The sequence below is a fragment of the Schistocerca nitens genome, chromosome 9 (genome assembly GCF_023898315.1).
Source record: "Schistocerca nitens isolate TAMUIC-IGC-003100 chromosome 9, iqSchNite1.1, whole genome shotgun sequence".
NCBI classification, from domain to species: Eukaryota; Metazoa; Arthropoda; class Insecta; order Orthoptera; family Acrididae; genus Schistocerca; species Schistocerca nitens.
Window position 1 is genome coordinate 227,642,560 of NC_064622.1, and position 27,408 is coordinate 227,669,967.

The 27,408-nt window shown below is 44.8% G+C and overlaps 1 protein-coding gene across 1 annotated transcript in view; it reads left to right on the forward strand.

Annotated features, from left to right (window-relative positions):
- Positions 1 to 21,730: 21,730 nt before the first annotated feature.
- Positions 21,731 to 27,408, forward strand: part of LOC126204143 (uncharacterized) — a gene marked incomplete at its 3' end in the record, with an annotated part of 124,373 nt that continues 118,695 nt past the window's right edge. Inside the window, exon 1 of the mRNA XM_049938553.1 lies at positions 21,731 to 22,444. Coding sequence (XP_049794510.1) covers positions 22,304 to 22,444 — 141 coding nt within the window. The remainder of the gene's footprint in view (positions 22,445 to 27,408) is intronic.

Here is a 27,408-nt window from a genome sequence, read left to right on the forward strand (position 1 = left end):
GCAAGATGTACGAGACAGGCGAAATACCCTCAGACTTCAAGAAGAATATAATAATTCCAATCCCAAAGAAAACAGGTGTTGACAGATGTGAAAATTACCGAACTATCAGTTTAATAAGTCACGGCTGCAAAATACTAACGCGAATTCTTTACAGACGAATGGAAAACTAGTAGAAGCCGACCTCGGGGAAGATCAGTTTGGATTCCGTAGAAATATCGGAACACGTGAAACAATACTGACCCTACGACTTATCTTAGAAGCTAGATTAAGGAAAGGCAAACCTACGTTTCTAGCATTTGTAGACATAGAGAAAGCTTTTGACAGTGTTGAAGAGAAAGCTTTTGACAATGTTGACTGGAATACTCTCTTTCAAATTCTGTAGATGGTTGGCGTCAAATACAGGGAGCGAAAGACTATTTACAATTTGTACAGAAACAAGATGGCAGTTATAAGAGTCGAGGGGCACGAAAGGGAAACATTGATTGGGAAGGGAGTGAGACAGGGTTATAACCTATCCCCCAATATTATTCATTCTATATATTGAGCAAGCAGTAAAGGAAGCAAAAGAAAAATTTGGAGTAGGAATTAAAATCCATGGTGAAGAAATAAAAACTTTGATGTTTGCCAATGATATCGCAGTTCTGTCAGAGACAGCAAAGGACCTGGAAAAGCGGTTGAACGGAATAGACAGCGTCTTGGAAGGCGAATATAAGGTGAATATCAACAAAAGCAAAACGAGGCTAATGGAATGTAGTCGAATTAAATCAGGTGATGCTGAGGGGATTAGATTAGGAAATGAGACACTTAAAGTAATAGATGAGTTTTGCTTTTTGGGGAGCAAAATAACTGACGATGGTCGAGGTAGAGAGGATGTAAAATGTAGTCTGACAATGGCAAGGAAAGCGTTTCTGAAGAAGAGAAATTAGTTGACATCGAGTATAGATTTAAGTATCAGGAAGTCCTTCCTGAAAGTGTTTGTATGGAGTGTAGCCATGTATGGAAGTGAAACATGGACGATAAATAAACTCCTGGAAATTGAAATAAGAACACCGTGAATTCATTGTCCCAGGAAGGGGAAACTTTATTGACACATTCCTGGGGTCAGATACATCACATGATCACACTGACAGAACGACAGGCACATAGACACAGGCAACAGAGCATGCACAATGTCGGCACTAGTACAGTGTATATCCACCTTTCGCAGCAATGCAGGCTGCTATTCTCCCATGGAGACGATCGTAGAGATGCTGGATGTAGTCCTGTGGAACGGCTTGCCATGCCATTTCCACCTGGCGCCTCAGTTGGACCAGCGTTCGTGCTGGACGTGCAGACCGCGTGAGACGACGCTTCATCCAGTCCCAAACATGCTCAATGGGGGACAGATCCGGAGATCTTGCTGGCCAGGGTAGTTGACTTACACCTTCTAGAGCACGTTGGGTGGCACGGGATACATGCGGACGTGCATTGTCCTGTTGGAACAGCAAGTTCCCTTGCCGGTCTAGGAATGGTAGAACGATGGGTTCGATGACGGTTTGGATGTACCGTGCACTATTCAGTGTCCCCTCGACGATCACCAGTGGTGTACGGCCAGTGTAGGAGATCGCTCCCCACACCATGATGCCGGGTGTTGGCCCTGTGTGCCTCGGTCGTATGCAGTCCTGATTGTGGCGCTCACCTGCACGGCGCCAAACACGCATACGACCATCATTGGCACCAAGGCAGAAGCGACTCTCATCGCTGAAGACGACACGTCTCCATTCGTCCCTCCATTCACGCCTGTCGCGACACCACTGGAGGCGGGCTGCACGATGTTGGGGCGTGAGCGGAAGACGGCCTAACGGTGTGCGGGACCGTAGCCCAGCTTCATGGAGACGGTTGCGAATGGTCCTCGCCGATACCCCAGGAGCAACAGTGTCCCTAATTTGCTGGGAAGTGGCGGTGCGGTCCCCTACAGCACTGCGTAGGATCCTACGGTCTTGGCGTGCATCCGTGCGTCGCTGCGGTCCGGTCCCAGGTCGACAGGCACGTGCACCTTCCGCCGACCATTGGCGACAACATCGATGTACTGTGGAGACCTCACGCCCCACGTGTTGAGCAATTCGGCGGTACGTCCACCCGGCCTCCCGCATGCCCACTATACGCCCTCGCTCAAAGTCCGTCAACTGCACATACGGTTCACGTCCACGCTGTCGCGGCATGCTACCAGTGTTAAAGACTGCGATGAAGCTCCGTATGCCACGGCAAACTGACTGACACTGACGGCGGCGGTGCACAAATGCTGCGCAGCTAGCGCCATTCGACGGCCAACACCGCGGTTCCTGGTGTGTCCGCTGTGCCGTGCGTGTGATCATTGCTTGTACAGCCCTCTCGCAGTGTCCGGAGCAAGTATGGTGGGTCTGACACACCGGTGTCAATGTGTTCTTTTTTCCATTTCCAGGAGTGTAGTTTAGACAAGAAGAGAATAGAAGCTTTCGAAATGTAGTACTACAGAAGAATGCTGAAGATTAGATGGGTAGATCACATAACTAATGAGAAGGTACTGAACAGAACTGGGGAGAAGAGGAATTTCTGGCAAACTTGACTAGAAGAAGGGAGCGGTTGGTAGGACACGTCCTGCGGCATCAAGGGATCACAAACTTAGTATTGGAGGACAACGTGGAGGGTGAAAATTGTAGAGGGAGACCAAGAGATGAATACACTAAGCAGATTCAGAAGGATGTTGGTTGCAGTAGGTACTTGGAGATGAAGAAGTTTGCACAGGATAGAGTAGCATGGAGAGCTGCATCAAACCAGTCTCTGGACTGAAGATCACAACAACAACAACAACAGTCCCCTTGCAACTGGGATAATTTTCTTCAATAGACACTATGATAGAATTTTGTAGCGTACTTTAAAGAACCCCGCCCCCCTCCCACCTCACCCCATGAACCATGGAACTTGCCGTTACTTGCGTGGGGTGGCTTCCGTGCCTCAGTGATACAGATAGCCGTACCGTAGATGCAACCACAATGGAGGGTTATCTATTGGGAAATCAGACAAATGTGTGGTTCCTGAAGAGAGACAGCTCCCTTTTCAGTAGTTGTCGGGGCAACAGCCTGGGTGATTGACTGACCTGGCCTTTTAACATCAGCCAAAACGGCCTTGCTGTGCTGGTACTGCGAACGGCTGAAAACAAGGGGAAACTACAGCCATAATTTTTCCCGCGGGCATGCAACTCTATTGTATGGCTAAATGATGATGACATCCTAGATGATGATTGCATCCTCTTGTGGAAAATATTCCGGAAGTAAAATTGTCCCCCATTCGGATCTCCGGAAGAGGACTGCTGAGGAGGATATCGTCAACATGAGAAAAAAAAACGCATTCAAGGTATCGGAGCGTGGAATGTTAGATCCCTTAATCGAGCATGTAGGTTAGAAAATTTAAAAAGGGAAAGGAATCGGCTGAAATTAGATACAGCGGGAATTACTGAAATACGTTTGCAGGAGGAACAGGGCTTATGGTCAGGCGAATACCGGATTGAAAATAGAAAAACGAACAGGGGTAATGCAGGAGTAGGTTTAATAATGAATAAGAAAATAGGAATGCGGGTAAGCCACTATGGACGGCATACTGGATGCATTATTGTAACCAAAGTAGACATGAAGCCCACACCCATCACAGTAGTACAAGTTTACGTGTTAAATAGCTCCGCAGATGATAAAGAGGTTGAAGAAATGTACGATTAGATAAAAGAAATTATTCAGATAGCTAAGGGAGACTAAAATTTAATAGTGGTGGAGGACTGGAATTCGACAATTGGAAAGAGAAGAGAAGGAAAAAAGATAGTGATTATGGACTGAAAGAGGAAGCCTCCTGATAGAGTTTTGGACAGAGTATAATTGAATTATCACTAACTCTTGGTTTAAGAATCATAAAAGAAGGCTGTAAACGTGGAAGAGACCTGGAGACACGGGAAGGTTTCGGACTGATTATATAATGGTATGACAGAATTTTGGGAACCATATTTTAACTTGCAAGACATTTCCAGGGGTAGATGTGGACTCTGCCCACAATTTACTGGTTATGAACAGTAGATTAAAACTGAAAAAAATGGAAAAGGATAGGAATTTAAGGAGATGAGACCTGGATAAGTTGAAAGAGCCAGACGTTGCTGGGAGTTTCGGAGGGAGCGCTAATTAACTGTTGACTAAAACTGGGGAAAGGACACACTAGACTCGCATTCGGTAGGACGAAGGTTCAAACCCGCGTCCAGCCATCCTGATTTAGGATTTCTGTGATTTCTCTAAATCGCTACAGGCAAATGCCAGGATGGTTCCTTTGAAAGGACACGGCCGATTTCCTTCTCCATTCTTTCCCCATCTGAGCTCGTGCTCCGCCTCTCATGACCTCGTTGTCGACACTAAACACTTATCTCCTCCTTCTCCTCCTCAGAGGTAAGGAATACAGTAGAAGGCGAATAGGTAGCTTTAAGAGATGAAATAGTGAAGGCAGCAGAGGATCAAATAGGTAAAAAGCCAAGGCATAACAGAAATCTTTGAACACAAGAGATACTGAAATTATGAAAGTAGAAAGTATAAAAATGCAGCAAGTGAAGCAGAGAACGGGATACAACCGTTTAAAAAATCAAATTGACATAAAGTGCAAAACGGGTGGAGGACAAAAGGAAGGATTTAAAAGCACAGTTCACTAAGGGAGAGATAGATACTGCCTATAGGAAAATTAAAGAGACCTTGGGAGAAAAGAGAAGCAGCTGAGTGAATATCAAGAGCTCAAATGGAAAACCACTCCTATAGGATTAAACAGTCAACCGGTTACACATAAACGTTAGGTACATCTACCTGGGTTTCGATACCTACTAGGGTATCTTCATCAGAATGGAATGTTGCTAAATCGTAAAACTACTTTGCAAGAAAGCAATAGTCAGAATTTGGAGCAGCTATGCTCAAATCAAAAGGAAAATAAAACGTTCTAGCATTTTCCACGTGTGCCCAACCGGGAACAATATCAAACTAATGTTGTTCCCGACTGGGCATACGTGGCAAAGGCTAGAACTTTTTATTTTACTTTTGACTTGAGCATAGTAGCTCCAAATTCTGACTGTTACTTTCTAGCGAAGTAATTTTACGAATCAGCAACATTTCGTTCTGATGCAGGCACCTCTAATAGGTATAGAAACCTAGGTCAATATACCAATATACCTACGACGGTCATCTGGGGTGGTGCAGAACTGCGGTTCATAACTGAACACCGTTAGATGCAGTTCGTCAGCAGTCCGCGCTTCCCGGTCGCGGCACCAGTCCTAATGCAGCCGTTTGTGTTGTGGTGTTAACGCCAGCCTACGCATGGGACAGTAATTCACTATTGTCATTGCTGCTAGTCTCCATCAGTGGTGTAGAGTCGCACAGAATGTTGCAGAAAGTCCATTACTTGCTTTCGGATGAGAGCCAGGGAGGTGAAGGGGTTACGATGTGCATGGTGCACAATATGGCGATCGTCAGACGTGGTAGACGCGTGTCCTGACGTTTCGACACAGTCAGACTTCGGGTCACTGTCACACCCAAATGCCCCAAAACTCTGAATATTGTGTGATTCTACCAGCGGACCAAATGGACACATAAAATGGTGGCCCTTTCAAACCTTACCAGTTACTGAATTTCAGCTCTAGTCATTTACATACCCATCGGTGGTGCGTGCGTGTACGGTTACAGTGACACCCGACTACGTATTACGGAAGCTTCACGTTATTGTCCTTACCATGGTGGACAGAACGGGGCGTTCTCACGGTTGTTCTCGGCCAAAATCACAACTATATGGGAGTAAGACAAAGGGCTGGGGATGTTTGCAAGAGGATTACTGGTTCCAAAATTTTCCTGATAATCAAGAAAAACGTTCTGCATACTTCAGTCGCCATGCGAACGTGTGTGTACTCGCTGAGAGAAACATACACAATGGTTCAAATGACTCTGAGCACTATGGGACTTAACTTCTGAGGTCGTCAATCCCTAGAACTCAGAACTTCTTAAACCTAACTAACCTAAGCACATCACACACATCCATGCCCGAGGCAGGATTCGAACCTGCGAACGTAGCAGTCTTGCGGTTCCAGACTGTAGCGCATAGAACCGCTCGGCCACTACGGCCGGCAGAAACATACATTTTTAGCGCTTCTTTTTTCTTATTAAGTAGGGAGAGATGTTTAGGATCAAGCTGTTTGTGGAGCTCAGTGCTTCTCAGTCAAATGACAGCGATCTTGGTTGTATGTTGAAACAGTCGTCATTTACCTTGGAACCAGGCGAACTGATCGGAGCCAGGGAGTTACGGCGCAATAACATAATCTAAAGGCTTTCCTTTAGCGTGTTTAGCACTAAAGTCGAAGACTTGCTCGACATTTCTTATCAACGTCCCTGTACTTTTATTTATTTTACATTTTTCATTCCATACTTTTGAGAGCAGCACGGATTGTTATAGCACTTTCTTCCTTTTAGCCAAATTCCCCGGAGCGAATTTCCGTTGGGAATAGTTAGGATTGGGTTTCCAGTTCCGGCTGCTGAAGTCCAAGGAGAAATTTCCCGAAAACTTTGACGGAACAAGGGAACTGTACCAGTGCTTAATTTATTTCTTGGGCAATGTTGCTCCCTGTGCAAGAGAAAAGTCAGTTATGAAAAAAGTGGAATGTTAAATCAGTAGCTTCTAATATACTCCGGGGTTTATTACTCAGTTACCTCTGTTACGTACGAATACGTTCACAGATAGGCCAACTCAACTAAAAAGAAACAAAGAAAAAAACCTCACGGCCATTGAACGGCCTTTATGGTCTCTCTTTCTCTGTTTTATATTTATGTCTGTGAGTTAAGGACTCTTTGAGACTCACCAAACAATATGAGAGGCAGCTGAAATCATAAAAAAGGTATTCTGTCAGCTTAAGGTGGTATAGCTGCATGATACATCGGAAAAATCTTCAGTGTATCGTGAGTGAAAACTACAGCAAATGATGTCCCTGTGGCATACAGTACGTCAACATGGATGTGTTACTCTCGCAGGATAATGCAGTATCCACGGCGGTTCCTCAATTGCACCTCAAGTCGTACAGATGGGCTTGCGGTAACGCCTTCCTTTTGATTGCAGTGTCATGTTTTCAATCCTTCGATCTATAGCCCCATGAATGTATTCTGTAAATGTTTGTCAGTTACTAAATAACGTGTCATCCTCATGTTATAAATAGTCCGTCAGGACTTGTGCCGTATGAGTCATCAGATGGAACCAAGGAAAATGTGCCAACACCGTTGCTACATGACTTTGCTGCAGATAGCGTTATTCAAACCACCTCAAGGAAACACGCACACTGATGGCAGATCTGCTGCTAATAAGATGCCGTCTCAGATGAGGCCACTATCACTGCCATATAGCTCTCTTTCTCACACTCTGGAAGGGCTGTAACATATCGCAAGTGAGCGCTGGATGAATCACTCTCCAGGCCAAATATCGCCTCTAGGTCAATTCATGGTGGGCAATAAAAAAACAAGCTGCGCGATATCTTTGTCTGGGAGGACTGGCGAGCAGGGGTGGATATAGTCTTTCATCCCTACTGTTCAGCCTATGTATCGAAGAATCAATGGTGGAAATAAAATCAAGATTCAAGGGTGCGATTAAAACTCAAGCTGAAAGGGTACCAATGTCAAGATTCGCTGATGACATTGCTATCCTCAGTGAAAATAAAGGAGAATTACAGAATCCATTGAATGGAATGAACAGTCTAATTAATACAGAATATGGACTGAAAATAAATCAAAGAAAGACGAAAGTAACGAGAAGTTGCAGAAATAAGAACAGTAAATACACTCCTGGAAATGGAAAAAAGAACACATTGACACCGGTGTGTCAGACCCACCATACTTGCTCCGGACACTGCGAGAGGGCTGTACAAGCAATGATCACACACACGGCCCAGCGGACACACCAGGAACCGCGATGTTGGCCGTCGAATGGCGCTAGCTGCGCAGCATTTGTGCACCGCCGCCGTCAGTGTCAGCCAGCGAGGACCATTCGCAACCGTCTCCATGAAGCTGGGCTACGGTCCCGCACACCGTTAGGCCGTCTTCCGCTCACGCCCCAACATCGTGCAGCCCGCCTCCAGTGGTGTCGCGACAGGCGTGAATGGAGGGACGAATGGAGACATGTCGTCTTCAGCGATGAGAGTCGCTTCTGCCTTGGTGCCAGTGATGGTCGTATGCGTGTTTGGCGCCGTGCAGGTGAGCGCCACAATCAGGACTGCATACGACCGAGGCACACAGGGCCAACACCCGGCATCATGGTGTGGGGAGCGATCTCCTACACTGGCCGTACACCACTGGTGATCGTCGAGGGGACACTGAATAGTGCACGGTACATCCAAACCGTCATCGAACCCATCGTTCTACCATTCCTAGACCGGCAAGGGAACTTGCTGTTCCAACAGAACAATGCACGTCCTCATGTATCCCGTGCCACCCAACGTGCTCTAGAAGGTGTAAGTCAACTACCCTGGCCAGCAAGATCTCCGGATCTGTCCCCCATTGAGCATGTTTGGGACTGGATGAAGCGTCGTCTGACGCGGTCTGCACGTCCAGCACGAACGCTGGTCCAACTGAGGCGCCAGGTGGAAATGGCATGGCAAGCCGTTCCACAGGACTACATCCAGCATCTCTACGATCGTCTCCATGGGAGAATAGCAGCCTGCATTGCTGCGAAAGGTGGATATACACTGTACTAGTGCCGACATTGTGCATGCTCTGTTGCCTGTGTCTATGTGCCTGTCGTTCTGTCAGTGTGATCATGTGATGTATCTGACCCCAGGAATGTGTCAATAAAGTTTCCCCTTCCTGGGACAATGAATTCACGGTGTTCTTATTTCAATTTCCAGGAGTGTAGTTTAATATCAGAATTGGGGATCAAGTAGTCAAGGAATTATGCTATATAGACAGCAAGAAGACTCACCATGGACAAAGCAAGGAGAACATAATAAGACTAGCACCGACAAAACGGGAATTCCTGGCCAAGAGAAGTCTACTAGTATCAAACAAAGCCCTTAATTTGAGGAAGAAATTTCTTAGAATGTACTTTGGACCACATCACTGTATGGCATGAAACAGAGACTGCGGGAACAGAAGAGAATCGAAGCATTTTAGATGTGGTGTTCCAGAAGAATGTTGAAAAGTTGTTGGAGTGATAAGGAATTAGGAGGTTCTCCGCAGAATCGGAGAGGAAAGAAACATGTGGAAAGCACTGACAAAAAGAAGGGCTAGGGTAATAGGACATCTGTTAAGACATCAGGGAACAACTTTCATGATACCAGACAGAGTTGGAGAGGGTAAAGATTGCGGAGGAAGACAGAGATTAGAAAACATCCAGAAAAAAATTCAGAAGACGGACAAAAAATCGTGGGATTTGTGGGCAGGGAAGGTATTGTGCTAGTCTTCGAGCAAGATAACGATACTAGCATTGAGTTCTAGACGTAGCAGTTCTGTCCTTTATGCTGTTGAGCATTTTCTTTCCGCGGTGGTCTAGCGGTTCTGGCGCTGCAGTCCGGAACCGCGGGACTGCTACGGTCGCAGGTTCGAATCCTGCCTCGGGCATGGGTGTGTGTGATGTCCTTAGGTTAGTTAGGTTTAAGTAGTTCTAAGTTCTAGGGGACTTATGACCTAAGACGTTGAGTCCCATAGTGCTCAGAGCCATTTTTGAGCCATTTTCTTTCCCCTGTAAACTTTTCACAAACGTGAATTGGTAATATATGCGTCATTCAGCTTCCGACTCACGTTGCGCTCTAAATCCACCAATGGGACAACCTACTTCCCTAAAAACCAAATACCATGTACAAAACACACATACAACATAGTCAGAACTACTGGACTTGCGTCCACGCAGAATGTTGTGGACATAGTAACAATGCTTGTCCCAGCGTGCCACGTGTATTGTATGTTCCAGTGTTTTCCCGTCACTGTCTGATCCATATAATGACTCTGAGGAATGATGTCATTTCATGGACGTCGACGTTCCGTTAACACGTAAACATGAGTGTATTTCGTAGACGCAACTGGAAATACTATAGGAATTTACAAATTTTCTGGTACCATTCACTGCACTGAGAAATACAAATTGTATCTTTTTTTTTTTAAAAAAAAAGAAAAATTCAATGTCTACTGCAAGAAAAGGAAAGGCTCAGTGTTATTAAATACAACATACTCCAAATAACCTCATCACAATTTTTAAGTAGAAATAAAAGAATTACTTTTATCAGTACCTATTTTACATCTATGTAATTAACAGTTAATGTCTTTATGAACTTGTCTGATCCTAGCGACATTCCTGCGTTCGGTGATGTTTGTCTTAAAAGTCTCCACCAGTCAATAAATTATAATGAAGTTTTCTGGTCTGTATGCTTTAAAGTGGATCGTTTACAATGACATTTCATGTTTCATTTTACAGTAATGACAAAGACATTTCTGTCTTTTACCGTACAATGGATCACACAACTGAGAAAATTTGAACTCATAGCTCAACTTCCGCACCTCGACGAATTAATAGTGTTAAGTATTTCACACATACCTATCAAAGTTTATGTTTGTAGAGTAGCATGATTACATTCATGACATTACATGTTTGTTTTAGTCCGCTATTCTTATGGTTTGCAGGCACGTAAGACTTAATCACAGCGAACGCGAAGATTACGATCTCGTTGGGCAAAAAGAAGCGACGCCACTGATTTTTGGTAGTTTCTGTCCTTCTTACTGCCGGCCGTTGTGGCCGAGCGGTTCTAGGCACTTCAGTCCGGAACCGCGCTGCTGCTACGGTAGCAGGTTCGAATTCTGTCTCGGGCATGGCTGAGTGTGATGTCCTTAGGTTAGTTAGGTTTAAGTAGTTCTAAGTCTAGGGAATTGATGACCTCAGATGTTACGTCACATAGTGTTTAGAGCCGTTTGAACCATTTATTCTTCTTACTGAACTTTTTTCTCAAAAACACCGTTCGGGACATCGGATCAAAACAAACAAACTGAAGTATGAGTTAAAAATTGGTTTGCCCAGCTTAATGCGTCTGCATCCTCCCCACACGGAAGATAACCCACAATTACTATTGAATTCACTCATTGTACCATCTGTCAATGAACTTCTTTCCTTAACGCTTGCTCAAACTCTGTATTTACATAATGAAACTGTCTGAAAAAGTTTTTTCCACCAATAAGATGCTAAATCGGAATGTCTACGGAGAGCAGAAAATATGTCATTTATTGCAGTGAAAGCCAATATAAACAAAATCTGAAATTACGTGTCGACAAAAGAATACGATTCAGTAAATGTATGCGTTCCCTTTATTAATGTGTGCTACCATCAATTCGTCAGCAGAGTATGTATGGAGACTCTAATGAGTGGTAGGAACAGCAACTTTTCTATCGGATATAATTCGTGTGTCCTAATTGTTTGTATTACATCGCACCACGAACTATTTCATTAGCCAAAATTAACTTTGAACATCTAGGTTTCCGCTGCGTTTTAAATCAGGAATTTGATGTAGAATGCAAGCACATCAGTCTGAAAGAACAAGCCCAATGTGCAATATCGTTCCTCTGTTAATACGTAGTCAGGGAAATGTAGCATGCACCGTTTGTTTATGTTGTTGAATTGAAAAATAGCATTACATAGTTTATTTTAAACAGTTATGTCTGTTTCATTCAGTGCTCATTCGATACCGTCCTTACCACAAGGATATATCTGAGGCATTGAACTTGCCGCTGTTTTGATTCTCTTTGCTACATATTTCAATACATTTCATTTCTTTTATTTCCACTCTGTGTTCCCTCCACTACAATTTTATCCTTTCCTACATTAACAAGGCCTAGGATTTACCACAACAACTCATCTTCTCTCCTGATGATTGGGTCAACCAAGATACTATTAATGAAATTAAAAGTGAAACATAGAAATTTATCTTAGTTTAATGAGGATAACGAGGAGTAATTATAGAATACAAAGATGTAGCTTATTTTAGTATATTAATATCAGCGCTGAAAGAAAGCGACATATTTTCTAATATGAATTCCGCATATATTTCGTAATTTATTTAGGATATCGAGACAAAGTTCTCTGCAACTGATAGTACGCTAAGGACCCAGAATTTAACTGTAGCGTCAAGACTAACAACAATTTTTTAAAGAGAAGAGCCATACATTTCCTAACGGCATACGACACCTCTCAAAAAGAGAAGTAACGTGATACGACGCTTCTAAGATCGTTAACCATTCTTGGAAATAGCCAGGGATTTTGCTACCTGTGAGCCAGACGTCCGCCTGTTTAAGACGGATTAACGTCCGATGGCGCATAAAACACAGAACGCAAACTGCATTGTGGCAGCGGACTGTATCTTGGCTATTTTACGAAATGTTACTCTACAAACGTTGAAAATCATCATGTCACCTTGGCTATTTTACGAAATGTTACTCTACAAACGTTGAAAATCATCATGTCACTCTGCTCCTCTTGTTTCAGAATCTTGATGATTAAAAAATGAAAGATATCCAACGATATAGTGGAGTGCTTGCTCCTTTGTGTAATATCAGTTCATGAAAAGTTCGGCTTCATAGCTTCAACGGACCATGAAATGTTGGAGGTGTCCTCCGCCTCCCCAGAGAGCTTATTTTAATTCTGTCCCTTATGTGCAATTAACGTCGTTCTTTATCTGTTCTTTCCATGTTTTATTTTATTTTAAATTAGTGTTTCACTGACTGTGTGACTGTACACAGTGATGTTTCTTCACACATTACACAGGAGGTAGGAAAGAAATAAGCCGTACCACCGTGGTAGAAAATGTAGTAGGTTCAAATGATTCAAATGGCTCTGAGCACTATGCAACTTAACATTTGAAGTCATCAGTCGCCTAGAACTTAGGACTACTTAAACCTAACTAACCTAAGGACATCACACACATCCATGCCCGAGGCAGGATTCGAACCTGCGACCGTAGCAGTCGCGCGGTTCCTGACTGAAACGCCTAGAACCGCTCGGCCACAGTGGCCGGCAAAATGTAGTAGGCATTCAGAATCTATAAAAAACAATAAATCGTAGCTTCGGTAAACGCGCTAGTGAAAACATACAGCCAGTAAAATTTGAAATAACGTCTTGATCCTAACAGATATGTTTATGGAATTTCTGTCAGTTTGCTACGGTGTTATAATGAGTAATTCAAAGTTCTCATAGCAGTGGTTAAAGGGTGGAAAACAGGGAAAATTACGCACAGTAGTAGAGAAACATGCGTTTTACTTTCTTAAAAATCTCGACACATTCTTGAGAATCTTACGATTTATCAAATCTTCGATACGAAGCGGAAAAGTTTTATGCGTGGCAAAGTTACTTTCCATTTTATGTAAGACGTTAAAGCATATTCGTTAACGTTGACCGTGTACTTGTTCATTTCATTATGTCTTAAAAGCTAGAAATTCCGTTGTTTTTTCTCTAATGATAAACATTTTCTAACAGCTTTAATTCTTACGCTTGTGCACTAGTTACTGTAAGTTTTTGCTCCACGAAAAGTACAACTGGGCGCCAACTGCATCCAATACCCTCGACACGTCAGCTTTAACCTCAAGATTTGTTTGCTAGATTACCTGTCACTTTTATTTAAAATTGTGTCAACAGGAATCCGAAGTGACCTTCCCAATAACTGTATGTTCTTCAGAAATCTCTATGTAGGGACTGTCACACGAAAGCTGTATAGCTCCTCGTACTAAGTACATGGGTAATTCTGTGATGTATAGGCAAATGCAGATTCACGACGAGTTGTAAAGTGCGTAGGAAAGGTAATGGCTTTGTCTCCTTTCTTTCGACGTATGATGTCAGAATCATCCAGGAACTCCGGCCTTCAAGGATGAACATCCCGCAATTGCTGCTGAATAATGCTTACATCAGCCTACTGGCTATCAGTTTCTCTTGCTGTGATTCGTATGAAGTCAGACGAAATGACAACGCTGTTTCTTCCGAAGTACCTAAAGCCTGAACCGCTGATAGTACACAGACAATAAATTAACACCAGAGGCTTAATTGTCTACGTAGGGCGCACATCCGTCTAAGATTAGTAACCTGAACTGTACTGGGTTACTGAAAACTTGAGTCCACAAGACTCTACGGAATCAGCAGCACCTCTGAAGACGTCCAAGGCAGCTCTGGGTGAAACGTTAGGAACACAGAAGTTGCATGGACCACGACCAGCAACGAAGACAAGCGATCGTAAAAGCCTTCACAGGTATACTTAAAATACAATGTTCATGCTGTTAATTAATATACACAACGTAACCAGTCACCATTTTATTCCGGACTTGATGACGTTCTGCACACTTAACCTTCAAGACAAGAGGAAGATCATTGCTTTTATAAGATTTCGTAACCCTGGCTTGAAACATACATCTACGTAATATACGTACATGTACGAAGGTTGGAACTTAAATAGTGGCAACTATTTATTTACAGGTCGTACGAAAGTCTCTAGGCTGGTCGTTGGTTGTGTTCCAAAAATGAACAGCATAGAGACAGAAATGATGACACTTTCTGCAGGGCCTGACCATCATATTGCAGGACAATGCTCAAGCACGTACAGTGCAAGCTGTTACTGATTTGTTTGACGGATGGGGCTGCTAAGTGCTATAGCAACTGGTGCACTCCCCTGACTTAAGCCCTCGTGAGTTCAACTCGATTTCTAAACTGAAGGAAACACTTCACGCTCGAACTGTCAACACAACTGGCACTGCTAAGAGTATCCTACGACTTCTACATCGCTGGCAACGGGTTATACACAATGCTGTTGACTACTTTGAAGGTCAGTAAAACTTTGAAACACGTATCTCTTTTGTACGAGCTGTAAATAAATAGTTGCCACTATCGAAGTTCCATCCGTCGAATATGTACGTAATCTTCGTATAAAGGGGACAGGTTGTTACTGAAAATCTCTGAAAGTTCCTTACCTCAAATTTCTATATGATCCCATAATGAAGATTTGGGCATACATCTTCTTGGCTGATTTACTTCAAATGTCTACATTCAGATGAAACAACGAAGAAAGTTAGTGAAAAATTAAATACCTAACAAACGAAATATATCGCGGTAAACTGACTGTAATTTCTACCGAGAGAACAAATTACAGAGGAAATACCCGTCTTGGACATAGTACTATTAGACGTCAGTAGATCGAGGGAAGAGCGAAAGCTCGAAAATATGACAAAAATATTATTGCAAACTGTTATTTATTGATCACTTGCTGTTGTTACATATGAAATAAGCCCTAGAAGATATTGCAGCCCATATTTTACGGTTATTTTAATTATTAAAGTGTCCAACGGCCTTGACGCTGTGACAGCATCATTTCCCGTCAGACTACAGAAGATAAGCGCTTTCGGGCTTGGCTAGCACTGGGAAGGGTGACCGTCTGGGTTTGCCAAATGCTGTTGGCAAGCGGGGTGCACTCGGCCGCTGTGAGACCAACTGAGTAGCTACTTGATTGAGAAGTAGCGGCTACGATCACGAAATCTGGCAGCAGCAGGGAGTGCGATGTGCTGACCACATGCCCCTCCACGTCCGCAACCAGGGAGCATATCGGCTGAGGATGACACGGCGGTTGGTCGCTACCGTTGCACCTTCCGAACCCTGTTCGGACGGAGAGTTTTAACTGTTAAAATCCACAGCACCATAGGAACGCTAAGGCAGGTTGTGGTTATGCGTAGCACCAACAGACGCCACTAGATCACCGACCGATCAGATGATCTAACGCAGCCCGAGATTTCCGAATAGTGTGATAAGCTGTTCGGACAGGTCGAGTCGTGCTCAAACATAGCCCTACATGAAACAGTGAAACCTGAACTGAAACAATAAAAGACAATTGCTTCGCCCGCATCTCGTGGTCGTGCGGTAGCGTTCTCGCTTCCCACGCCCGGGTTCCCGGGTTCGATTCCCGGCGGGGTCAGGGATTTTCTCTGCCTCGTGATGGCTGGGTGTTGTGTGATGTCCTTAGGTTAGTTAGGTTTAAGTAGTTCTAAGTTCTAGGGGACTGATGACCATAGCTGTTAAGTCCCATAGTGCTCAGAGCCATTTGAACCATTTGAGCCACAATTGCTTCGAAAACACAGTGAGAAACCTATCACAAAATGCAGTACCAGATGGAGCAGTAATAATACTGCATCCATAAAGCAGAAGATGTACTGATTCGTCGTTTTCAGTTGACACACTGTGATTAAAAAATGCTCTGCGGCTTAAAGCGAGTGGAGTTTCCGATGAAGCTTGGATTTGCTGTAAGTACACTACACTGAAGAGCCAAAGAAACTGGTACACCCACCTTATATCTTGTAGGGCCCCCGCGAACACGCAGAAGGGCCGCAGCACGACGTGGAATGGACTCAACTAATGCCTGAAGTAGTGTAGGATGGAACTGACAATATGAATCCTGAAGGGCTTTCCATAAATCTGTAAGCGTATGAGGGGGTAGAGATCTCTTCTGAACAACACGTTGCAAGATATTCCAGATATGCTCAATAGTGTTCATATCCGCCGGCCGCTGTGCCCGAGAGTTTCTAGGCGCTTCAGACCGGAACTGCGCTGCTGCTACGGTCGCAGGTTCGAATCCTGCCTCGGGCATGGATGTGTGTGATGTCCTTAGGTTATTTAGGTTTAAGCAGTTCTAAGTCTAGGGACTGATGACCTGTCATATGTTAAAGTCCCATAGTGCTTAAAGCCGTTTAAGCATCATTCATGTCTGTGGGGTTTGGTGGTCAGCGGAAGTGTTTAAACATCATAAGAGTGTTCCTGGAGCGACTTTATAGCAATTCTGGGTGAATGGGCTGTCGCATTGTTCTGCTGGAATTGCCAAAGTCCGTTGGAATGCACAATGGAGACGAGTGGATGTATGTTATAAGACAGGATGCTTTCGTCCGTGTCACCTGTCAGAGTCGTATCTAGGCGTATTAGAAGTCACATATCACTCTAACATCACACGCCCCAAACTATTACATAGTCTGCACCAGCTTGAAGAATCCCCTGCCGACATGCAGGGTCCTCACGGAGGTTGTCTCCATGCCCGTACATGTTTCCAGTCATCAACTGCCCAATGTCTGTGTAGACGGGCACAGGCGAGGCGTAATGCTTTGTGTCGTGCGGTCATTTAGGGTGTACGAGTGGCCTTTCAGCTCCAAACGACCATATCAATGATGTTTCGTTGAATGGTTCGCTCGCTGACGGTTGTTGATGGCCCAGCACTGAAATCTGCAGCAATCTGCGGAAGAGTTGCACTTCTGTCACGTTGAACGATTCTCTTCAGCCGGCATTGGTCCCGTTCTTGCAGGATCTTTCTTCGGTCCCAGCGATCTCGCAGATCTGATGTTTTGCCAGATTACTGATATTCACGGTACACTCGTGAGATGGTCGCACGGGAAAATCTCCACTTCACCGCTACCTCGGACGCCAACTATAACACCTTGTTCAGACTCACTTAAATCTTAATAACCTGTCATTTTAGCAGCCGTAACGAACCAAACAAGTGCGCCAGACACTTGTTTCCTTACATAAACTTTGCCGACCGCAGCGCCGTATTCTGCCTGTTTACATCTACATCTACATACATGCTCCGCAATCCACCATACGGTGCGTGGCGGAGGGTACCTCGTACCACAACTAGCATCTTCTCTCCCAGTTCCACTCCCAAACAGAACGAGGGAAAATTGACTGCCTATATGCCTCTGTACGAGCACTAATCTCTCTTATCTTATCTTTGTGGTCTTTCCGCGAAATGTAAGTCGGCGGCAGTAAAATTGTACTGCAGTCAGCCTCAAATGCTGGTTCTCTAAATTTCCTCAGTAGCGATTCACGGAAAGAACGCCTACTTTCCTCAAGAGACTCCCACTCGAGTTCCTGAAGCATTTCCGTAACACTCGCGTGATGATCAAACCTATCAGTAACAAATCTAACAGCCCGAGTCTGAAACGCTTCCATGTCTTCCCTCAATCCGACCTGATAGGGATCCCAAACGCTCGAGCAGTACTCAAGAATAGGTCGTATTAGTGTTTTATAAGCGGTCTCCTTTACAGATGAGCCACGTTGTTGTTGTTGTGGTCTTCAGTCCTGGGACCTCCCAGTACTTACTGCAACCTACATCCTTCTGAATCTGCTCAGTGTATTAATCTTTTGGTCTCCCTCTACGATTTTTACCCTCCAGACTGCCCTCCAATGCTAAATTTGTGATCCCTTGATGCCTCAGAACATGCCCTACCAACCGATCCCTTCTTCTTTTCAAGTTGTGCCACAAACTCCTCTTCTCCCCTATTCTGCCGGCCGAAATGGCCGAACGGTTCTAGGCGCTACAGTCTGGACCCACGCGACCGCTACGGTCGCAGGTTCAAATCCTGCTTCCGGCATTGATGTGTGGATGTCCTTAGGTTAGTTAGGTTTACGTAGTTCTTAGTTCTAGTGGACTGATGACCACAGCAGTTAAGTCCCATAGTGCTCAGAGCCATTTGAACCATTTTGGTTCCCCTATTCTATTCAATACCTCCTCATTAGTTACGTGATCTACCAATCTAATATTCAGCATTCTTCTGTAGCACCACATTTTGAAAGCTTCTATTCTCTTCTTGTCCAAACTATTTATCGTTCATGTTTCACTTCCATACATGGCTACACTCCATACAAATACTTCCAGAAACGGCTTCCTGACACTTGAATCTATACTTGATGTTAACAAAGTCCTCTTTTTCAGAAACGCTTTCCTTGCCATTGCCAGTCTACATTTTATATCCTCTCTACTTCGACCATCATCAGTTATTTTGCTCCCCAAATAGCAAAACTCCTTTACTACTTTAAATGTCTCATTTCCTAATCTAATTCCCTCAGCATCACCCGACTTAATTCGACTACATTCCATGATCCTCGTTTTGCTTTTGTTGATGTTCATCTTATATCCTCCTTTCAAGACACTGTCCATTCCGTTCAACTGCTCTTCCAAGTACTTTGCTGTCTCTGACAGAATTACAATGTCATCGGCGAACCTCAAAGTTTTTATTTCTTCTCCATGGATTTTAATACCTACTCCGAATTTTTCTTTCATTTCCTTTACTGCTTGCTCAATATACAGTTTGAATAACATCGGGGAGAGGCTACAACGCTGTCTCACTCCCTTCCCAACCACGGCTTCCGTTTCGTGCCCCTCGACTCTTATAACTGCCATCTGGTTTCCATACAAATTGTAAATAGCCTTTCGCTCCCTGTATTTTATCCCTGCCACCTTTAGAATTTGAAAGAGAGTATTCCAGTCAACATTGTCAAAAGCTTTTTCTAAGTCTACAAATGCTAGAAACGTAGGTTTGCCTTTCCTTAATCTTTCTTCTGAGATAAGGCGTAAAGTCAGTATTGCCTCACGTGTTCCAACATTTCTACGGAATCCAAACTGATCTTCCCCGAGGTCGACATCTACATCTTCCCAAAATTCTACCAGTGAACCGAAGACGACTATCCGCCTTCCCCACAACTGCCATTACGTGCTTGTCCCACTTCATATCGCTTTGCAATGTTACGCCAAATATTTAATCGACGTGACTGTGTCAAGCGCTAATGGAGTATTCAAACATTACAGGATTATTTTTCCTATTCATCTGCATTAATTTACATTTATCTATATTTAGAGTTAGCTGCCATTCTTTACACCAGTCACAAGTCCTGTCCAAGTCATCTTGTATCCTCCTACAGTCACTCACCGACGACACGTTCCCGTACACCACAGCATTATCAGCAAACAGCCGCACATTGCTATCCACCCTATCCAAAAGATCATTTATGTACACTACTGGTCATTAAAATTGCTACACCAAGAAGAAATGCAGATGATAAACGGGTATTCATTGGACAAAAGTATTGTACTAGAACTGACATTTGATTACATTTTCATGCAGTTTGGGTGCATAGATCCTGAGAAATCAGAACCCAAACATCCACCTCTGGCCATAATAACAGCCATGGTACGCCTGGGCATTGAGTCAAACAGAGCGTGTACAGGTACAGCTGCCCATGCACCTTCAACACGATACCACAGTTCATCAAGAGTAGTGACTGGCGTATTGTGACGAGCCAGTTGCTCGGCCACCATTGACCAGACGTTTTCAGTTGGTGAGAGATCTGGAGAAAGTGCTGGCCAGCGCAGCAGTCGAACTTTTTCTCTATCCAGAAAGGCCCGTACAGGACCTGCTTCATGCGGTCGTACATTATCCTGCTGAAATGTAGGCTTTCGCAGGTATCGAATGAAGGGTAGAGCCACGGATCGTAACACATCTGAAATGTAACGTCCACTGTTCAAAGTGCCGTCAATGCGAACAAGAGGTGCGCGAGACGTGTAACCAATGGCACCCCATACCATCACGCCCGTGATACGCCAGTATGGCGATGACGAATACAAGCTTCCAATGTGCGTTCACCGCGATGTCGCCAAACACGGATGTGACCATCATGATGCTGTAAACAGAACCTGGATTCATCCGAAAAAATGACGTTTTGACATTCGTGCACCCAGGTTCGTCGTTGAGTACACTATCGCAGGCGCTCCTGTCTGTGATGCAGCGTCAAGGGAAACCGCAGTCATGGTGTCCGAACTGTAAGTCCATGCTGCTGCAAACGTCCTTGAGGTGTTGGTGCAGATGGTTGTTGTCTTGCAAACGTCCCCATCTGTTGACTCAGGGATCGAGACGTGGCTGCACGATCCGTTACAGCCATGCGGATAAGATGCCTGTCATCTGGACTGCTAGTGATTCGAGGCTGTTGGGCTTCAGCACGACGTTCCGTATTACCCTCCTGAACCTACCGATTCCATATTCTGCCAACAGTCATTGGATCTCTACGAACGCGAGCAACAATGTCGCGATACGATAAACCGCAATCGCGATAGGCTACAATCCGACCTTTATCAAAGTCGAAAACGTGATGGTACGCATTTCTCCTCCTTACACGAGGCATCACAACAACGTTTCACCATGCAACGCCAGTCAACTGCTGTCTGTGTATGAAAAATCGGTTGGAAACTTTCGTCATGTCAGCACGTTGTAGGTGTCGCCACTGGCGCCAACCTTGTGTGAATGCTCTGAAAAGGACATCACAGCATCTTCTTCCTGTCGGTTAAAGTTCGCGTCTGTAGCACGTCATCTTCGTGGTGCAGCAATTTTAATGGCCAGTAGTGTAGATAGAAAAGAATCACTGTATTTGAATACGCGTACCCACACCGGTTTCTTTGGCGCTTGAGTGTGTCATCAAGGCACAAGGGCAATTTCGTTGTGTGGCAGTTATTACACATCCCAGGCAATGCCGGGCACTACAGCTAGTCAAGCTTATTTCATGTGTGGATCCTTGCTGTTTTTTAAAGCAGCATTCACAGAAATCACCGGCGCCGGGAAGTCACAGTGTAGACCATCCGGACTTCACAGCGCAGCTGACCACCTGTTGCTGGCGGGAGCGGTACCCGTATGTTTGGGCGGCGCGTCGCCGCGGGCGGCGTTCCCGGCCGATGGAGGTCAGCGGCGGCCGGCGGGGCTGTCGAGGGCGCGCCGAGGTGAGCGGCAGGTTGTCTACGTCACGACCAGCCTCTGCGGCGGTCGCTCCCCCGGCCGCGCCGGTGGAGGGGGCAGCGCGCCGAGGATCCAGGTCGCAGGTAGCGCGGCCCGCAGTGTGCAGCCAGCCCCCGCAGAGGACGAGTCCCAGCGCGCGCGAGCCGCGACCCGCCTGCCCTGGAATGCGCGCTCACACGTTGCCGCTGCCGCCCTTCTGGAGCTCGCGGACCCTGTCCTCCACGCGTCCCGTCCCTTGATCGCCGTCCTCACGGCACGGCTGCGCGTCTCGAACGCGACCGGGCGTCTTTCCTTGCGCCGACACCCCTGTACGAGGACGACAGTCGACCGGTCAGTGATTTCCAAACTACCCCTCCGTTGCCTCAAGTAACGTTACCGTCCGTGTCCAAATAAAACCCGAAGACTCAGCTCTTCCCAAAACTACCTTCGTTGACTCTTTCTTTCGGAACAAGTGAGTTGTGTATCGCGTGTTACTCTCTCCCTGAAACTTCTGGCCTGTACCGTGCTCGATTTACGTCGCTTGTGCTACGTGTGTTGCCGCAGCGTGGTTTCTCGTTGTCCCGCGACTGCGGCGGACGCTTCGCCTGGAACAGTGTCCGCGGTGGGAGCTATGCGCAGCGCCTAGCAGCGCGGCGACCCACACTGCACAGCCGTACCTGCCACGAGCGACGCGACAGCTGCCGGCCGCCGCGATGAGGAAGGACATGAAGAAGTCCTCCTACTACGTGTGGTTCCTGGGCGCGCAGGAGGCCAAGGGCCTGCGAGGCCCGGAGTACATCCTGCCCGCGCTCAGCACTCTCATCGCCCGCGAGAGGGAAGTGGAGCCCTTCAAGGTGAGAGCCCAGCCCACGAAATTAGGGTAGCTGTGGGACAGGAAGTACATGTGTTGCGCGATACCACGGTTCTAATTTTCTACCACACCTAAACTTTCCTCGGTAAAGTGGCCACACAAGACGTAACATAAACAAAGGTCACTGTTCAACGACGGGTAGCATTCATTTCACGCTAGGTGAGGAGAGCCCTACGTCAACGTGACGCAGGCACGCGTCAGGCGTCATCATGAGTTTCACGAGTTGTCCTATCGACTGTTGTGTGCGTCTTGAATCTGTTCATTGTCCTTAGTTGATTTACAACATGGAGGCAAAATTAAATCGACCTAGATGGTTTAATATTTCCAGCAACATTCGGAATTACTTCGAACTTCAGTTTCTCAGTTTAACGTTTCTGTCCACATGAATTATGTACAATTCATTGGCTTTTATAAAAATACGAAACAATTTAATTTCTCCCTATTTCACGTTTTTATCCACATGATTTATGCACGATTAATCGGACTAAAAAATGGCTAGACACTTTCGTTATGGTTACGATTCCTTCATTCAGATATTCGTTATGTACATGAAACACACAATAATATCCCACATTCTTTGGATTGCAGCTTAATAATTAATTATTTCACGTTTCTATCCATACGATTTACGCACGATTCATCGGATTTTAAAAAAAAATTGACTAAAAGCTTTTTTTTTTACTTTCATTATGGTTCCTTTGTCCAGACATTCATTATGTTCGTGAAACACACAATACCATCCCAAATTGTTGGGATTACAGCTTAAAAATTAATTCAACTGGGATGAGCGTAACAGATAACTCCTGTCACTTCGTTTGTACACATGTATTTACAATTTACATTTAGCTTTGACGTTATCGGTACAACCGCAAAGATCGATTTACGCACTCATGTAGTCGATTTAGGTTATTTACGTCACGATGACGTACTGTTACGTCACTATGACGTAGGGTTCTCCTCACCTAGTGTGAGATGAAAGCAACCATTTAGTCGAATAAGCAAGAAGAAGCACAATGACAGTCGGTTTGTTGAAGAAGTAATAGTATGGGGGATCCATGCAACACACAAATCTGGGATGGCTCAAAGGACATTTGAAACCTGTGACTCCTGAACACCATTCCAGTTTCATAGCCAGTGCACCAGTTCACAAAGGCACTACACACATTAGCTTACCAGAAGTACGTCGCTGGCTGCACTAAAGGGAAGACAAGCCCGAATCTACGACTATGTATCGGTGACCTTTCCTTGCTGCAGATGTCTGGCTTCCACACTAACAAGGGAACCTCCCCATCGCACCCCCCTCAGATTTAGTTATAAGTTGGCACAGTGGATGGGCCTTGAAAAACTGAACACAGTTCAATCGAGAAAACAGGAAGAAGTTGTGTGGAACTATGAAAAAAATAAGCAAAATATACAAACTGAGTAGTCCATGTGCAAGATAGGCAATATCAAGGAGAATGTGTGCTCAGGAGCGCCGTGGTCCCGTGGTTAGCGTGAGCAGCTGCGGAACGAGAGGACCTTTGTTCCAGTCGTCCCTCGAGTGAGAAGTTTAATTTATTTAATTTAATTTATGATTATCACATCCACAAGAAAACCTAAATCGGGCACAGTAGAAGAATCTTTTTACCCATTCGCCAAGTGTACAAGTTAGGTGGGTCGACAACATATTCCTGTGATGTGACGCACATGCCGTCACCAGTGTCGTATAGAATATATCAGACGTGATTTCCTGTGGAGAAATCGGTTGACCTATGACCTTGCGATCAAATGTTTTCGATTCCCATTGGAAAGGCACGTCCTTTCGTCTACAAATCTCATGGTTTTGCGATGCGGTTGCAAAACACAGACACTAAACTTATTACAGTGAACAGAGACGTCAACGAACGAACGGACAGAGCATAAATTTGCGAAAATAAAGAAAGTAAACTTGTCACTCGAAGGAAAACTTGAACCAAGGACCTCTCCTTCCGCAGCTGCTCACGCTAACCACAGGACCACGGCGCTCCTGAGCTCACACTGTCCTTGATGTTGCCTATCTTGCGCATGGACTACTCAGTTTGTATATTTTGCTTATTTTTTTCATAGTTCCACACAACTTCTTCCTGATTTCTCGATTGATCTGTGTTCAGTTTTTCAAGGCCCATCCACTGTGCCAACTTATAACTAAATCTGAGGGGGGTGCGATGGGGAGGTTCCCTTGTAAGGTGACAAAAATCACTGGATAACTCCTACTGTCGTGTCGGATCTTTTCCCAGCTTACCGCAACAACTCAAAGTAGCATGGACTCAACAAGTCGTTCGAAATTCGCTGCAGAAATGTTGGGCCGAACTGCCTCTACAGCCATCCATAACTGCGAAATTGTTGCCGGTGCAGGATTTTGTTCACGAAATGACCTCTCGATTATGTCCCACAAACGTTCGACAGGATCATGTCTGGCGATCTGGGAGGCGAATCATTCGCTCGAACTGTCGAGAATGTTCTTCAAACCAGTGGTGCGCAACTGTAGCCCAGTGACATAGCGCATTGTCATCCATAAAAATTCCATCGTTGTTTTTGAACATGGAGTTCATGAATGGATGAAAATGGTCTTCAAGTAGCCGAACACAACCTTTTCCAGTTAACAGTTCGGTTCAGTTGGAACAGAGGACCCAGTCGATTCTATGTAAACACAGGCAACGCCATTATCGAGCCACCATAAGCTTTCACAGAGTCTTGTTGACAAGTTGGGTATATGGCATCGTGGAGTCTGCGCCACTCTTGTACCCAATCATCAGCTCTAACCAAATGAAAAAGTGACTCATATGACCAGGCCACGGTTCTCCACTCGTCTAGGATCCAACCGATATGGTCGCGAGCCCAGGAGAGGCGCCGTAGGCTATGTCGTGCTGTTAGCAAAAGCACTCGCATCGGTCGTCTGCTGACATAGCCCATTAACTCTTTGGAGCACGGTGGTATACATAGTATACCACCTTTTGAAAATTTTCTTGGCTCTTTGCACAGTGGTTTAACTGCACGACCACCACTCTAATATGCTCACCTAGTTCTCTACTTATCAGACAGATGGCACTCACTGCCTATAAGGAATCAGTTCCCGCCAAGAATTGCATAGATTACAACTGTGAAAGCTGCGTGCTGAGTTGTGCATGGTTTTTGCGTGTGAATAGTGGTTTATAACGAATTTCTTGTTGCGCCTGTGTTTTTTCCATATCTTGGACGTCACAGCTACGGTATGAACCCATGTATACATTCATATGCACAATCTTCCGTTATTTATATACAATTTATTTTGGTGGTATATTATTTGTACCACCGTGCATGTAGCAGTATTCTATTGCATTTCGTTTCCTAGTATAAAATTCGAAATCCTCCGCTACAAAGTTTAGTTTTTAATTGTGTTGTGACTTATTTTAGCTCTTTCTCCATTTTGTTTTGCTTACGTATTCTTTACTTGGATTCAGGCTGTTGTTTGAAAATGAAAATGTCAAGAAGAGGCTTACGAGATGAAGAAATCGAACGATTATTGTGTGAAATTCCATCAGACGAGGATTCCACTGTTGACACCACAGATGACGAATCTGATTATGAAGCAAGCATTGTTGCGGAGGCTATTGTGTCGTCTGAAGGCGAAGTTTCAGAGAGCGAGGAAGAAAGTGAGTCCACTCCGCCAAAACGCGCTGCTGACACAGCGCCAACTTGGGGACAACAATTCAATGCTACCTCAGGAATGCAGTTCGACAGTGAATCAGGACCAAGTGCTTTTATTAGGGACATTGATGATCCAGAACCTATCGATATATTCGAAAAAATATTTCCAAAAGAGCTAGTTGAGCTAATCGTTTTCCAAACAAATTTATATGCGACGCAATCTGGCAAGTCTTTCACTCCAACAACTGACAATGAAATACGAACTTTCCTGGGAATCAACATTTTGATGGGTATAAAGCGTATGCCAGCATACAGAGACTACTGGTCTAGTGCCCCAGAACTTCATGATCGTTATATTGCATCTCTGATGGCAGTAAATCGGTTTGGATGGTTACTGAGGAACATTCATCTGAATGATAACACATTGCATCCAGAAAAAGGACACCCAGGTTATGACAAACTGTACAAGCTGCGACCAGTGATCAAGATACTATCTGAATCTTTTTCCAAGTGTTACCAACCCAGCAAACACCTAGCAATTGATGAGTCAATGATCAAATTCAAAGGCCGCAACAGTATGAAACAATACATGAGAGATAAACCCATAAAGCGTGGTTACAAAGTGTGGATGCTGTGTGACAAGACCTCTTACAACTTGAAATTTGATATTTACACCGGAAAAGTAGGTGACACAGTGCAAACAGGCCTTGGGGAGCATGTAGTGCTGAGTTTGTCCTCTGAACTCGTAAATAAAGGCCATTATCTTTATTTCGACAACTATTTCAATAGCTATAACTTGTTGGCTGGTTTACAGCAGAGAAACATATATGCCTGTGGGACAGTTCAACCAACAAGGAAACATTTACCCAAATTAAAAACAGACAAAGAATTAAGCAGAGGTGAATTTGACTGGAGGGTCAGCAACTGTGGCATCCTCTACTTGAAGTGGAAAGATAAGAGAGCTGTTCATCTCCTTTCAAATTTTCACAGTCCTGAAGTTACTACAGTGACTCGCCGTGAAAGAGATGGTTCACGCATAGAGCTACCTTGTCCTCAAGCAGTGATGGATTACAATGCACACATGAACAATGTCGACAAGTTCGACCAACTGAAAAAATCATATGAAATAAGCCGGAGAAGTAAAAAGTGGTGGCACCGAATATTCTTTCACCTGCTTGATGTCAGTATCGTCAACAGCTATATAATTTGGAAGGAACTAGGCGATAGAGAAAAAATGACTGCCAAAGTCTTCAGGATGAGTATCCTGCAAAGCTTAGTAACCCAGAAAACACCATTGAGGCC